Source organism: Nerophis lumbriciformis, linkage group LG08, assembly GCF_033978685.3.
Source record: "Nerophis lumbriciformis linkage group LG08, RoL_Nlum_v2.1, whole genome shotgun sequence".
NCBI classification, from domain to species: domain Eukaryota; kingdom Metazoa; phylum Chordata; class Actinopteri; order Syngnathiformes; family Syngnathidae; genus Nerophis; species Nerophis lumbriciformis.
In genome coordinates, this window is record NC_084555.2 from 26,927,501 (window position 1) to 26,944,042 (window position 16,542).

The window sequence follows — 16,542 nt, forward strand, 5'->3', positions numbered from 1 at the left end:
TAAAAAAAAAAATGATAGGAGCAAATGTGCATCATGCTTAGTTTTCCTTGCGATATTGTAGGGTTTATGCAGTGTTTCATTTGTTGAGAGCCATATACAGTAGTATCAAGTTGGTAGCCTGTGGAATTCTAGGTTGACCAACTTCTCTGCTTATGGCCACAAACGTCTACTACACAGGTGAGAGGCATGCTTTATATAATAAAGCATCAACTTTTATAAACTCAAAAGCAGCAGCAGCAGCTCAATTAGTTAGCATACCTCTCGCTGGTGGTCAGCGGAGCCGTGTGACCAAGGTAATGTGTCACTCCGCCAGAAAAGTAGTTCATCAGTGTTAGCGCTTACAATAACAATGTTGCTATAGCTTGGTTAATGTGCAGGTGACAGCATGTAAATGTAGCATTGTTAGCTGTCTTTTTAGATGGCTTTATAGATGACTCTCCATTACCTCATGCTAGCAGTTTTACAACTATCGAAAACCCATAGAAAAAAGAAAAACATGTTTTTGTCTCACATAAGTATTATGGATGATGGACACATTTTTTAAAAAGTGCATTTTTCTTTACCATGTTTTAAATGTGTCCTAAATATGGTTTGATATTCGCCATCCAAAATTAATTTATAAAACCCCCCCAAAATTGAAGTTGGCACATTGTGTAAATCGTAAATAAAAACAGAATACAATGATTTGCAAATCCTTTTCAATAGAGATGTCCGATAATATTGGCCTGCACGTAAGCGATGATAATACATACCTTCGATCCCTCAGGCAGTACTGCATCAGAAAGCGACATCAGTGTGTAAAGGATATCACCACATGGGCTCATGAACACTTCAGAAAACCACTGTCAGTAACTACAGTTTGTCGCTACATCTGTAAGTGCAAGTTAAAACTCTACTATGCAAAGCGAAAGCCATTTATCAACAACACCCAGAAACGCCGCCGGCTTTGCTGGGCCCGAGCTCATCTAAGATGGACTGATGCAAAGTTGAAAAGTGTTCTTTGGTCTAACGAGTCCAAATTTCAAATTGTTTTTGGAAACTGTGGACGTTGTGTCCTCTGGAACAAAGAGGAAAAGAAACATCCGGACTGTTCTAGGCGCAAAGTTCAAAAGCCAGCATCTGTGATGGTATGGGGGGGAATTAGTGCCCAAGGCATGGGTAACTTACACATCTGTGAAGGCACCATTAATGCTGAAAGGTACATACAGGTTTTGGAGCAACATATGTTGCCATCCAAGCAATGCTATCATGGACGCCCCTGCTTATTTCAGCAAGACAATGCCGAGCCATGTGTTACAACAGCGTGGCTTCATAGTAAAAGAGTGCGGGTACTAGACTGGCCTGCCTGTAGTCCAGACCTGTCCCCCATTAAAACTATGTGATGCATTATGAAGCCTAAAATATCACAACAGAGACCATGACTGTTGAACAACATAAGCTGTACATCAAGCAAGAATGGGAAAGAATTCCACCTGAAAAGCTACAATAATTGGTCTCCACAGTTCCTAAACATTCTTTGAGTGTTGTTAAAAAGGAAAGGCAATCTAACACAGTGGTAAAAATATCTTGTCTTTGCAGTATATTCGATTGAATATAAGTTGGAAAGTGTTTGCAAACCATTGTATTCTGTTTTTATTTACGAACTACACAACATGCCAACTTCACTGGTTTTGTTTTTTTTAATTTTGTTTATACATTACTGCCACGTACAGGATTGGAGTTCAAAATTTTTACCAGTTAAAATGTACAAAATTTGTAAAAACAAATCAATTATTAAACGAATACTCCTGTGTGTCAATCAAAATTGAAGCTTATCACCTTTGAAAACTACACAAGACCAATATTTATTCTCATTAAATTACATTTTTCATTTGGTTACCTTGCATCCGCAGCTGTCCTTCAGCTTCTTCAGTGCTGCAATGTGTCCCTTTGCTAAATCCACTACATGAATATAATCTCTCACACCTTGCAGAAAAAGATATTAAAAATTAAAGATTTTCAGCAAAGCCAAAAATGCTTCCACCACTCCCACACCCTTTACCTGTCCCGTCTAGTGTGTCATAGTCGTTCCCAAATACACTGAGGAACTTTCTTCTCCCGACAGCAACCTATAAGAAAGACATTTATCAAGAAAACTGTCATAAATGCTGTAATTGCAGTTACCTAAACAAAGAGGATGATTGTATGCAGTATCATCAAGTCAAATTTAAGACTGAAAATTTTAAGACCATAACGAAATTATTTAGACCCATTTCACAGCCATAATGACAAAAAAATACAAGTAAATCCCTGTACAGTTGTGCAGGTGTTTTGGCATTTTTGACTTGGTGTCATCTGTTCCCGCTTCATAAGAAGTTTATCACCGAAGGATGCTTCGCCATCAATGCGGCGGATACACTTTTTCTCAACCGTCAACTTCACCGCGACCCGCAAGCCACACCGTGGCTGTATTAACATCTGGAGCACGGTAAATTTTGTAATTTTCTCATAATGCTTCATTCCTTCTTTCTCTTTATTTTTCTCACTCTCACAATATGCCGGTGCATCATAGTAGCGCTCATGTAAACACCAACCGCTCTCTTTCTTTCAGAGAATCATAAAATATGTCTATAATTTTTATTTTCTATCTCACTTGTTTTACTTCCTGTCGTGTGCCACCCCCCTCTTTTTTCATATTTATGTTTTTTGTTTTTCCCTTTCTATTTTTCCACCGGTTATGTGTACCCTTGTCAGCATTTATCACATTTACACACACTCATAATTCTCTACAACTACATATATGTCAACTATACACATCTACTCACTTTGCACACATAAATACTGTATATGCATGATAGGCTCACATTTAGATACTGATATGCATTACTTACACATAATGTATACACATACATCCATACACTTAGTTACAGTCGAGTTTAGTATGTCCACTATACAGCTTGTCAAATGGAATGTGCGTGGGGTCGGGTCCACGGGAAAAAAATTGAAAAATTATTAATCACCTGAAGAACATGCAAGCAGACATTGCTTTATTACAAGAGACTCACCTCTCAAAGTCCGATACTTCAAAATTGCAATTGCCACAATACCCACACACATTCTTAGCTTCGCATCAAACAGCTCCAGCCGTAACAACACTCCCCCTATCCCTCAATCACCATCGTTCATTGCCAAGACCAAAGATATTGAGCACAAAAAGGTTGGTGAGCACTGTGCTAAATCATTGTGTTTATGTACCTGGGCGACGTATGGCAGTAGGTTGTTGGGGATACCCTGAGGATCCTCTCCGATGAGGCCAGAAGAATGGGCACCAATGGGGTTAAAATATCGCAGCAACACTGCATTCCAGTCCTACTCAAACAGCCAACAATAAGACACAGTCTACAGTATACCAGCATACATGTGTGAGCACTTCTCCTCTGACAGCTCGGTACCTTCTCGGCCTTACAGTGGTCCTTGATCATCTCCTCGATAAAGTACTTGGTCTTGCCATAAGGATTAGTGCAGCCGCCTACGGGGTGCTGCTCGTCGATGGGCAGACGCTGGGGGTCTCCGTACACTGTGGCCGAGCTGCTGAAAACCAGATTGTGCACCCTGTGAGCCTGCATCACCTGCAGCACATGCAGTTGAACACAATCATGGCACACAGAAAGTACTGCTGAGGCTGGGTTAGCATGCGGTTTATCAAGCTAGCAGAGAAGGGTGTGGCTGGCTGATTTAAACACACAACGCTAGATGAACAAACACAGATGCAGATTAGTAGAAACTGTAGTCGTGTCACAGTGCAGACTTTAGTGGGGTTGTAACTGACCTCTAGCAGGTTCATGGAGGCAGTGAGGTTGACCCTGTAGTAGTGCAATGGCTGCTGCACAGACTCTCCAACAGCCTTAAGGCCAGCAAAGTGCATCACGGCACTGAAAGAATGCTGCAAGTCACATTAGAAAGAGATGATAAGAGGTTGGTGAAATAATGGTCAGGCCAGAGAATATAACAGGGGAAACTATACAAAGTGCTTTGATGTAAGCCTGGGCCTGTCAATAAATTAATTAATCAAACAATAAATGAATATAAACACAACTTTTCTGTCATCGATAAATTGCTATGATGAAGTGTGTTTGTTTTGTTTGTCTTTCGCTTTTATTATAGGTGCAAGAGGTTTCACTCTGTGCATCGCTCTCAGCACCTAAGCATGTTTACTCGATAGCAGATTTAAAAAAACAGAGTGAATCCTCGTCAGTTATCCACAATCTTTGTCTTGGTGGGTGGAGGCAGGACCGCTAACTTACACACACAGAATACACGGAGAGAGCCTCACTAGTGAGAAGCACCGGGAGTTAAAAAAAAAATAGTTGGAAAAATATGATCGCCAAGCCAATTGTGCCAGTGTGGAAATATTTTAGTTTTCAAGGGAGTGAACAAAATGAGTCCATCAACACGGACGAACGAGACAGTATGCCAAATTTGTTGAAAAGTGATAGCAAGAAAAAAAACTAAAACCATCACTTTTTATAATTGGAGAAAAAGGCACTTCAATATATATTGAAATGCAATCTTTGCTAACAGAGATTAAGAGTCAGTTTTTTCTTATTGTTTATTTACTTATTTAGGACAATCACTAGTTATTGAAGAACAAGAGGTAGAAAATGGATGGATGCATGGCCCCCAATTACATGGGTCAAAAACAAATGAAAAATAAATGTGTGCTTGAAAGAAATATTTGATTATTATTGTTATTATAATATATTATGATCACATTAGTGCTTATTTTGGTCTCAAAATAATGTTGCCAATAATATAGTTTACCCGCAATAATTTGTGGGATAATATATCCTCCAATAAAATGTAAAAATTGGCTGAGTTGCATCACAAATTCTCATTAAGTATCCAAATCACAGACATAACTGACTAATACAACAAAAGGAGGTCAAAATTACTTGGATTTTACTGACGTCACATCCGGCTCATGCCCATCCCATTAAATATGCTTGGTGGTCAACAAAACTGTTCTCAATTGGTATAAGGCACCATTTAGCCATTCTCCAAGAAAACATGCTCTAGGACTGTGTTGTTTTCAGCTGTTGTTCAAATCGTGAAAAGGATGAACTTTTCTTCAAAGTTCCTCAAGAGGTAATCAAAAAAGGCGGAAGAGTGCAAGATTTTACAAAACAATGACAAAAGCATGCAAGGGAGCAGAGTTGAAAAACGCAGTTTGCAGTGATCACTTCGTTAAAGGTTTGTTTGATATAATTTCAACGTTTATTATTTACAATTTAAGTATTATCTTGATATTATTTGTATTTCTTAAACGTATTTTTGCTACTAGTGTTTTTGAAAAGCACCAACACGGCGAGTCCAAATAACAGAAAGCAAATGTGAGCAAAACCTAAAAGTGTTAAGCTTTTACCAAAGGCAACAATCGTAAAAGAAGCTTTCAGCACATACACAATGTTGACATCTGAAGTTATATTTTGATAAAGACAGAGAAATTATGTGAACTCGTTATTGGCGCGTACATCAACAGCAACAAACATGACTTATTTAGACTCAAAGTTAATTCATGAAATGCAACCTTACAAGAGCAAAAAAGATGCATGAATTTTCTGAAAGAGTCTTGATACCAATTTCCTTGACATAGCCACACACAAATAAGTTGTAGACCTCCATGCTTTTCCAAATTTTCATCCGTTTTGTCATGTAGAATGTCTGGAGTACAATAGTTTGATATGTCTGGGAACACTACTGACGGCTCTTTTCCATTGCATAGTTTGATTTTTTGCTCGTATCTGCTTTTTGCAGGAAGATTTAAGCCTCTTTTGTACTCTGATAGTTCGTGCACTGCTTGCTGTCAACAGCCATCTTGGCTTGGTTGATCACCACTGGTTTTCACTAGAGGGATGAAGTCACGTGTCGGAATACAAGCAATATAAGAAGTATTGGACAAGTAAAAAGTTAAAGTAGCAATGACTGTCACACGCACACACAAGGTGTGGTAAAATTATCCTCCGCATTTGACCCATCGCCCTTGATCACCCCCTGGGAGGTGAGGGGAGCAGTGAGCAGCAGCGGTGGCCGCGCCCGGGATCCAATTTTGGTGATTTAACCCCCAATTCCAACTCTTGATGCAGAGTGTCAAGCAAGGAGGTAATGGGTCACTTTTTTATAGTATTTGGTATGACTCAACCGGGGTTTGAACTCACGACCTACCGATCTCAGGGCGGACACTCTGTAACCACAAGGCCACAGAGATCTAGTAAGAACATCTCTTTCCACCCAAGTGCCTTATTTCATTAAGTTTGTAATAAAATATAGCTCCTAAAATAAACAAAAGGACAACTGCCAGTCTAAGTAATTTTATTTGATAATTTTCTTGTGTCTTTTTTCCATTACAAGTTAGGAGACAATTATTCACTGACCTTTTTGAAAAGTGCATTCAAGCCAGCCTTGTCCAGAAGATCAAGTTCATGAAACTCAATCCTGGTGTCCAGAAGCTTCTCTATCCTACGTATACTCTCTGGCACATCCCCTTCTCCTCCATTGGAAACACACACAGTTAGAAAATGTAAACATGTTGGCCATGAAAAACACATCTTTAGCAAATTACCTCGAACAGCATTGCTGAAATTATCAACCACAACGGGCGTGTAGCCTGCTTCAATCAGTTCCAGAACACAGTGGCTCCCGATGTAGCCTCCTCCACCTGTGACCAGCACCTTGTCTGCCATTGTCTTTTGCCTGCATGCCAAATACAGTATAATTATTACCAACACCGTACATACTTATTAAATTTTTGTACAATCCAAGTGACCTCAGAGTGCACTCTTAAACTGCTCCGGGATACCAGGATATTGCTTCAACATCTAGTACAAGGTGTCTCTACTCTCTACAAACTTTGAGAGTGATGCAACGTGCCCATTGTAAAATATTAAGTTAATGGTTACAGTCAAAAGTCACAGTCATAGTAAGGGCATGCACAAATTATTTGTTAAATATCCAACTATGGCTTGGTCCACATTTTGAATTAATTTAATTTAATTTAAACAAAAGCCTTAAGAAACAAGTTTAAACAATCAAAAAAAATAAAAGTAAAATAATAATATATATACATATATATACACATATATACACACACATATATATATACTTAATTTATTAGTTAAATTAAATTAATTTATGTTTAATATTTATGGTTTTGATGCATATCGTTTACAGGTAATAAAAACAACAAATTATATATCTTCTCAAATACATTTAGCACAATACTAATACGTGTTCATTGTTTCTTATTTATTATATATTTTGACCTATTTCAACACGAAAAATATTCGAATAAACCTGTCATTTTTTGTGAATAATCCCCATAATGTCATCACTAAATTCGTCACTATGAGTGAGTGCATTTGTAAGTAAACTTACCAAATTTCGTTGCGAGTCTCTAAAATTAGGTGAAAGTTGTACGTGGACAGAAATGAAGCTTTAGTTGTCAGCTCATTCAACTAAAACACTACGCCCTTCTCCGTGACTATACTTCCTGTTTGACGTGGACCGGTGTTATAAAATGCAGCTTCCTATATGGTTCATTTCAAAATAAAACACAATACTTTTTTTATAATTCGAACTACGCGACATAATGTTGACTTAATATTAATATAAGATATAGAAATAATGATTAATTTTATGCATGTATTTTTAATGACTTACACTCTTTTAAATGTTGCAATTGCCGAAGCATATTTTGGAAAGAGTTTTATTTTGAAGGTTAATACAAAATCGCCGGAAGTACTGCGCGGTTCCTTCCCTCATCTTCTCTATCAGATAGCCTGCCACGTGCCCCTGACGCACGTAATATGTAAATACAACCACGCCTCTGGTCATTCTCACAAAGACATGACTTGTTAGCAGGCCTACCTGAGAGTGAGCCTACATAGAAGTCGTGGAGAGGGGAAAAGCGCCACGTTTCATGTTGTAAAAATACAGTTAAATATATTGAACTAACACTGCGGCAATCTTGCGCAAATTCACACAATGGTGTATTACAATTACAATATATACAATTTACAAAACCTGTTTCCATATGAGTTGGGAAATTGTGTTAGATGTAAATATAAACGGAATACAATGATTTGCATATCCTTTTCAACCCATATTCAATTGAATGCACTACAAAAGACAAGATATTTGATGTTCAAACTCATAAACTTTATTTTTTTTGCAAATAATAATTAACTTAGAATTTCATGGCTGCAACACGTGCCAAAGTAGTTGGGAAAGGGCATGTTTACCACTGTGTTACATCACCTTTTCTTTTAACAACACTCAATAAACGATTGTGAACTGAGGAAACTAATTGTTGAAGCTTTGAAAGTGGAATTCTTTCCCATTCTTGTTTTATGTAGAGCTTTAGTCGTTCAACAGCCTGGGGTCTCCGCTGTCGTTTTTTACGCTTCATAATGCGGCCATTTTCGATGGGAGACAGGTCTGGACTGCAGGTGGGCCAGGAAAGTACCCGCACTCTTTTTTTACGATGCCACGCTGTTGTAACACGTGCTGAATGTGGCTTGGCATTGTCTTGTTGAAATAAGCAGGGGCGTCCATGAAAAAGACAGCGCTTAGATGGCAGCATATGTTGTTCCAAAACCTGTATGTACCTTTCAGCATTAATGGTGCCTTCACAGATGTGTAAGTTACCCATGACTTGGGCACTAATGCACCCCCATACCATCACAGATGCTGGCTTTTGAACTTTGCGTCGATAACAGTCTGGATGGTTCGCTTCCCCTTTCGTCCGGATGACACGATGTCGAATATTTCCAAAAACAATTTGAAATGTGGACTCGTCAGACCACAAAACACTTTTCCACTTTGCATGAGTCCATCTTAGATGATCTCGGGCCCAGAGAAGCCGGCGGCATTTCTGGATGTTGTTGATGAATGGCTTTCGCTTTGCATAGTAGAGCTTTAACTTGCACTTACAGATGTAGCGACAAACTGTATACAGTGACAGTGGTTTTCTGAAGTGTTCCTGAGCCCATGTGGTGATATCCTTTAGCGATTGATGTCGGTTTTTGATACACTGCCGTCTGAGGGATCGAAGGTCACGGTCATTCAATGTTGGTTTCCGGCCATGCCGTTTACGTGGAGTGATTTCTCCAGATTCTCTGAACCTTTTGATGATATTATGGACCGTAGACGTTGAAATCCCTAAATTTCTTGCAATTGCACTTTGAGAAACGTTGTTCTTAAACTGTTTGACTATTTGCTCACGCAGTTGTGGACAAAGGAGTGTACCTCGCCCCATCCTTTCTTGTGAAAGACTGAGCATTTTTTGGGAAGCTGTTTTTATACCCAATCATTGTACCCACCTGTTCCCAATTAGCCTGCACACCTGTGGGATGTTCCAAATAAGTGTTTGATGAGCATTCCTCAACTTTATCAGTATTTATTGCCACCTTTCCCAACTTCTTTGTCACGTGTTGCTGGCATCAAATTCTAAAGCTAATGATTATTTGCAAAAAAAAATGTTTATCAGTTTGAACATCAAATATGTTGTCTTTGTAGCATATTCAACTGAATATGGGTTGAAAATGATTTGCAAATCATTGTATTCCGTTTATATTTACATCTAACACAATTTCCCAACTCATATGGAAACAGGGTTTGTACATCAATCATAAATGAACTATATAGACCATTGGTGTCCAAAGTGTGGCCCAGGGGCAATTTGTGGCCCAAAAACTGACTTCTGTTTGGCCACAGCGTATTTAAAAAAAACATGTATTTAAGTATATATATAATATCTGTATTGAGCATAGTTTAAAAATAAAGAAATATCAAAATTACCCCTAAATACTTTGACTTTTTAGCATGCGGCCCTTAGTGGAAAAAGTAGAGACACCCCTGATCTAAAATTTTAGAAGCTCATGAAATAAAATAGAATAAAAATACAAACAAAGTTTAGTTAGTTAGTTAGTTAGTTAGTAAGTAAATACAAATTAAAATAGTAAAAACTTATGAATTAATTATTTTGAAAAATTACATAATATTAAACACTGTTAAATGTGTAGCTGAACATTTATATTTTTCCATCCATCCATCCATTTTCTTCTGCTTATCCGAGGTCGGGTTGCGGGGGCAGCAGCCTAAGCAGAGAAGCCCAGACTTCCCTCACCCCAGCCACTTCGTCCAGCTCCGCCCGGGGGATCCCGAGGCGTTCCCAGGCCAGCCGGGAGACATAGTTTTCCCAACGTGTTCTGGGTCTTCCCCGTGGCCTCCTGCTGGTCGGACGTGTCCTAAACACCTTTCTAGGGAGGCGTTCGGGTGGCATCCTGACCAGATGCCCGAACCACCTCATCTGGCTCCTGAGTTATGCTATTACACAATCTTAATATTATCATTTATATTATTGTCATATAACCCTCAAAGAACAGCAAAAATGTAGGATAAAGAACAAACAATGGGAACGTACATTTGACGTGAAGCAGACACACCCTCAAGAAACACTCAAAAGCCAAGACTCCCCATTGTGTTCACAAAGCAAGCAGCTTGATTGTTCATAATGGTTCATTCTCCGACAAGCTTCTCCTTTTTCATGTTGCAATAGTTTCATGTCAGCGTGACAAAAAGTCCCCATACACGTAACTGTTGTCCCCGATCAACAGCGTACCAAAAAAAAAATGCTAATCCACATGGAAAAATTCATAAAGTAACAGAAAATTGGTCTGAACTGAGGAGGTTATTTAATCAAAATTGTCTGTCTCAAAACGGTGCCACACAATTTCCAGCAGTTTTCTGCGGGGGCTCACTTACGCAGCTCCGATAATGACTACATTGGGAGGAACATATGAAAAAAGGCACTGCTGCACGTGCAAAGCATCTTGAGGGAGAACTCGGTTGGTTGTCACACATTCTACTCCTGTGTGAATTGCTTGTCATCTTTCAATAGTCATTCCTACATTAAACTGAAGTTCGAAATGTGTTTCCGTCTTGTTTCCAACCCCATTGTGACAACAATGGGGTTGTTTGTTGTAATGCTATTTTAATGGGACATATCTTTTTTAAGAAAAGGCAGGAATGCACCGCCTTCCGCCCGATTGTAGCTGAGATAGGCTCCAGCGCCCCCCGCGACCCCGAAGGGAATAAGCGGTAGAAAATGGATGGATGGAGGAATGCAGAACTTAATTTGTAAAGTTTAATTCCATTGACAAATTGACAAAGACATTACTTATAAGAACATGTACACAAAATGAGAAAGGAACATAAACAGGAAAGCTTTTAGGCCAGGGTTTTATATATGATAGGTATATGCATACAACACACAGTAGTACCTACACCTACGAGCCAAATTGGTTCTGTGACGAAGCTCTTACCTCAAAACACTTGTATCTCAAAGCAACGTTGCCCATTGAAATTAATTAAAGTAGCATTAGAGTGGAAAAACAAGTTGCCTCTATATTGAAGCTATTATCATATACAGTATATATCGGATTTATGACACCTAAAGACTTCCAAAGTTTGCAAATAAATAGACATGATCAAAATAGTTTAAATCTCACATAGATTCCTGAGCAATTTTGGGAAACAATGAGGAAGCCAGTCACGTGACGTAGCGTTAGGCACCAAAGATCCCTTCCCGATCAACAACAATGCTAATCAAGCAGACTTTGTGAGAGCCAACAACGATTACTTTGGGAAAAATTATGATCCAGAACCTAATATTTTTGAGCCCGAACACAAAGAGGATGAGCAATAAGTTTTAGAAGCCGACTGCTAAACGGATGCAGCTTTATTGTGACACTAGCGTCAACAGCATTGCTAAGGGCTAAACAAACACACTAACCATAATAAAACAAACACTTATTGTACAATTTCCACTCTCGCTGGGATGTTGGCGACGGCACGCTCACATAAGTCCGTTTTGATGAAGTTTCAATAACAATCCTACTGAAGGGTTAAAAAAAAGTTCCTGCAACAAGCGTCTTTTTGTGTCTTTTTCGCCATCTCGGGAGATGTGAAAGTCGACCAGCATGGCCACATTTGTCTACCACCAGGTAAAAGATGCATGAATTATAATTTCAATCAATCAATCAATCATCAAATTTAGAATTTACTTTTAGCAAGTTTGAGATGAAGCAGAAGTAACCGCTGGCTTCATGTGTCAACAATAGCAGAGTAAGCTAGCGTTAGCTCACTGCTATCAATGTGCCGCTAAAATAGGCCGCCTGCGTTGGCGCTTATAATAACAATATCACTCATATTGGGTCAATTTTCAGGTCACGACATGTAAATGGAGTATTGTTGGCAATTCCTAAATGTTTTTAGAGGGTTTTATGGGCGTAACAGAGGACCCTTGATCTTTTCACTCATTTGTTGGCTATTTATTTAGATCTGATAACATCTGATAACATGGTCAGAGTGCAGAAGCGTACGTCGCTTTTGTGACGTCATTTGACCCCGAATCTGCGGAAATTCCGAGCGGAATATTCAAAATGGCCACCTGAATTTGTGGCATTTTGTGATGTTTGGATGGTATTTTCACATACTTTACGGATTGTAAATACAATTGAATATGGTTTAATGGATACAATGAAACACAAGCATATCAAGTCACCTTGTTTTTCCATTACTCAGGTATTTTAAATCAGAACAGTTTTAACATGTTATATGCCTTTTAATAAGAAATAAAGCCTTATAGATAAGTAATCTTGTACCAAAACAATACAATAGAAAGTACTACTGACAACTGCAGGTGTTTTATGAAGTAATGTAATAATAATAGGTATGTGGGCTTGTATAAAGCCTCAGGGTGTGAGGGCCCAGGCGGGTGTGGGGATACTCACGAGTCCCCGGCTGAGTACCTGTACGTTGGAGTTCACCCCAGTGGACAAGAGGGTCGCCTCCCTTCGCCTTAGGGTTGGTGGGGGGAAAACTCTGACTGTTGTTTGTGCGTACGCACCAAACAAGAGTTCAGAGTATTCGGCCTTCTTGGATACCTTGCATGGGGTCCTGTATGGGGCGTCGGCAGGGGATTCCATAGTCTTGCTGGGGGACTTCAACGTGCACGTGGGCAATGACAGTGATACTTGGACTGGCGTGATTGGGAGGAACGGTCTCCCTGATCTGAACCTGAGTGGTGGATTGCTATTGGACTTCTGTGCTAGTCATGGACTTGGGATAAAAAACACCATGTTCAAGCATAAGGATGCTCATAGGTGAAGTGTGAAGTGAAGTGAATTACATTTATATAGCGCTTTTTCTCAAGTGACTCAAAGCGCTTTACATTGTGAAACCCAATATCTAAGTTACATTTAGACCTGTGTGGGTGGCACTGGGAGCAGGTGGGTAAAGTGTCTTGCCCAAGGACACAACGGCAGTGACTAGGATGGCGGAAGCGGGGATCGAACCTGCAACCCTCAAGTTGCTGGCACGGCCGCTCTACCAACCGAGCTATACCGCCCCAATACCTGGTGTACCTGGTACAAGAGAACCCTAGGCCAAAGATCAATGATCAATTTTGTAATCGTATCAGCTGATCTGAGGCCGTATGTTTTAGACACTCGGGTGAAGAGAGGGGCTGAACTGACAACTGCAGGTGTTTTATGAAGTAATGTAATAATAATAGGTATGTGGGCTTGTATAAAGCCTCAGGGTGTGAGGGCCCAGGCGGGTGTGGGGATACTCACGAGTCCCCGGCTGAGTACCTGTACGTTGGAGTTCACCCCAGTGGATAAGAGGGTCGCCTCCCTTCGCCTTAGGGTTGGTGGGGGGAAAACTCTGACTGTTGTTTGTGCGTACGCACCAAACAAGAGTTCAGAGTATTCGGCCTTCTTGGATACCTTGCATGGGGTCCTGTATTGGGCGTCGGCAGGGGATTCCATAGTCTTGCTGGGGGACTTCAACGTGCACGTGGGCAATGACAGTGATACTTGGACTGGCGTGATTGGGAGGAACGGTCTCCCTGATCTGAACCTGAGTGGTGGATTGCTATTGGACTTCTGTGCTAGTCATGGACTTGGGATAAAAAACACCATGTTCAAGCATAAGGATGCTCATAGGTGAAATGTGAAGTGAAGTGAATTACATTTATATAGCGCTTTTTCTCAAGTGACTCAAAGCGCTTTACATTGTGAAACCCAATATCTAAGTTACATTTAGACCTGTGTGGGTGGCACTGGGAGCAGGTGGGTAAAGTGTCTTGCCCAAGGACACAACGGAAGTGACTAGGATGGCGGAAGCGGGGATCGAACCTGCAACCCTCAAGTTGCTGGCACGGCCGCTCTACCAACCGAGCTATACCGCCCCAAAACCTGGTGTACCTGGTACAAGAGAACCCTAGGCCAAAGATCAATGATCAATTTTGTAATTGTATCAGCTGATCTGAGGCCGTATGTTTTAGACACTCGGGTGAAGAGAGGGGCTGAACTGTCAACTGATCACCATCTGGTGGTGAGTTGGGTCAGATGGCAGGGGAAACCTCTGGACAGACGTGGCAAACCCAAGTGTGTAGTGCGGGTGAACTGGGAACGTTTGGAGGAGTCCTTTGTCCGGAATGACTTCAACTCCCACCTCCGGCGGGACTTCTCTGCCATCCCTGTGGAAGTTGGGGATATTGAACAGGAATGGGCAATGTTCAAAGCCTCTATTGCTAAAGCTGCAGCTGCGAGCTGTGGCCAGCAGGTTTTAGGTGCCTCAAGAGGCGGTAACCCTCGAACACCCTGGTGGACAGCGGTGGTCAGGGAAGCCTACCAACTGAAGGAGTCCTACCGGGGTATGTTATCCCAGGGGACTCTGGAGGCAGTTGCAAGGTACCGAATGGCCGGAAGGGCAGCGGCCATGGCTGTGGACGAGGCTAAGCAGAGGGTGTGGGAGCAGTTCGGGGAATCCATGGAGAAGGACTATCGGGCGACACCAAAGTTGTTCTGGAAGACCATACGGCACCTCAGGAGGGGGAAGCAGGAAACCATCCAAGCTGTGTACAGCAGGGATGGGACTCTGCTGACTTGAATTGAGGAAGTCGTAGGGCGTTGGAAAGAGCACTTTGAGGAACTTCTGAACCCAATAACATCAGACACACCCTCCCTGACAGGAGCGGAGCCTGAGGATGATGGGGGATCGACAACAATCTCTCGGAGTGAAGTCACTGAGGTAGTTAGACAACTCCACAGTGGCAAATCTCCAGGGGTTGACGAGATCCGTCCAGAAATGCTGAAGGCTCTGGGTGTTGAGGGGCTGTCTTGGTTGATACGCCTTTTCAACATTGCGTGGAAGTCTGGGACAGTGCCGAGGGAGTGGCAGACTGGGGTGGTGGTTCCCCTATTCAAAAAGGGGGACCAGAGGGTGTGTGCTAATTACAGGGGTATCACACTACTCAGCCTCCCTGGGAATGTTTACGCCAAGGTACTGGAAAGGAGGGTCCGGCCGATAGTCGAACCTCAGATTCAAGAGGAGCAATGTGGATTCCGTCCTGGTCGTGAAACAACTGACCAGCTCTTTACTCTTGCGGGAATCCTGGAGAAGGCCTGGGAGTATGCCTATCCAGTCTACATGTGCTTTGTGGATTTGGAGAAGGCGTATGACCAAGTCCCAAGGGAGATCTTGTGGGAGGTGCTGAGGGAGTATGGGGTGAGGGGAACCCTGTTGAGGGCCATCTAATCTCTGTACAACCAAAGTGAGAGTTGTGTCCAGGTGCTTGGATGTAAGTCGGATCCGTTTCCAGTGGGGGTTGGTCTCCGCCAGGGCTGCGCTCTGTCACCTATCCTGTTTGTGATTTTCATGGACAGGATTTCTAGGCAGAGTCGTGACCATGGCGGAGAGGGTATACGTCTCGGGGGGCTAAAGGTTGCGTCACTGCTTTCTGCAGATTATGTGGTCCTGATGGCACCTTCGGTTCGTGACTTTCAGCTCTCACTGGATCGGTTCGCAGCCGAGTGTTCAGCGGCTGGAATGAGGATCAGCATCTCCAAATCTGAGGCCATGGTTCTCAGCAGGAAACCGATGGTTTGTACAGTCCAGGTAGAGAACGAGACTCTGTCCCAGGTGGAGGAGTTTAAGTATCCCGGGGTCTTGTTCACGAGTGAGGGAAAGATGGAGAAGGAAATCAGCCGGAGAATCGGAGCAGCTGGGGCAGTATTGCAGTCTCTCTGCCGCACTGTTGTGACGAAACGAGAGCTGAGCCAGAAGGCAAAGCTCTCGCTCTACCGAGCTATCTACATTCCTACTCTCACCTATGGTCATGAAGTCTGGGTCATGACCGAAAGAATAAGATCGGGGATACAAGCGGCCGAAATGAGTTTCCTCAGAAGGGTGGCTGGCATCTCCCTTAGAGATAGGGTGAGAAGTTCAGTCACCCGAGAGAGACTCGGAGTAGAGCCGCTGCTCCTTCGCTTGGAAAGGAAACAGCTTAGGTGGTTCGGGCATCTCGTGCGGATGCCTCACGAGCGTCTCCCTAGGGAGGTCCTTGTTGCACGTCCCATTGGGAGGAGACCCCGCGGCAGGCCAAGGACCAGAGGGGGGGATTACATCTCCTCTCTGGCCTGGGAACGCTTTGGGATT

At 41.9% G+C, this 16,542-nt stretch overlaps 1 protein-coding gene across 4 annotated transcripts in view; it reads right to left on the reverse strand.

Moving 5' to 3' along the window:
- gale (UDP-galactose-4-epimerase) overlaps positions 1-16,542 on the reverse strand; it is a 64,637-nt gene that overhangs the window by 9,884 nt on the left and 38,211 nt on the right. For 2 of the 4 annotated variants that reach the window (XM_061968578.1, XM_061968579.1), the window contains 7 exons: positions 6,599-6,729; positions 6,411-6,526; positions 3,809-3,922; positions 3,432-3,608; positions 3,235-3,348; positions 2,042-2,108; positions 1,880-1,965 (listed from right to left, as the gene is read on the reverse strand). In XM_061968578.1, coding sequence (XP_061824562.1) covers positions 1,880-1,965; positions 2,042-2,108; positions 3,235-3,348; positions 3,432-3,608; positions 3,809-3,922; positions 6,411-6,526; positions 6,599-6,719 — 795 coding nt within the window. In that variant the 5' untranslated portion in view covers positions 6,720-6,729. Of the gene's footprint in view, positions 1-1,879; positions 1,966-2,041; positions 2,109-3,234; positions 3,349-3,431; positions 3,609-3,808; positions 3,923-6,410; positions 6,527-6,598; positions 6,730-7,410; positions 7,528-16,542 lie in introns of those variants that run through there. The other 2 variants (XM_061968580.1, XM_061968577.1) reach the window with 2 other exon arrangements.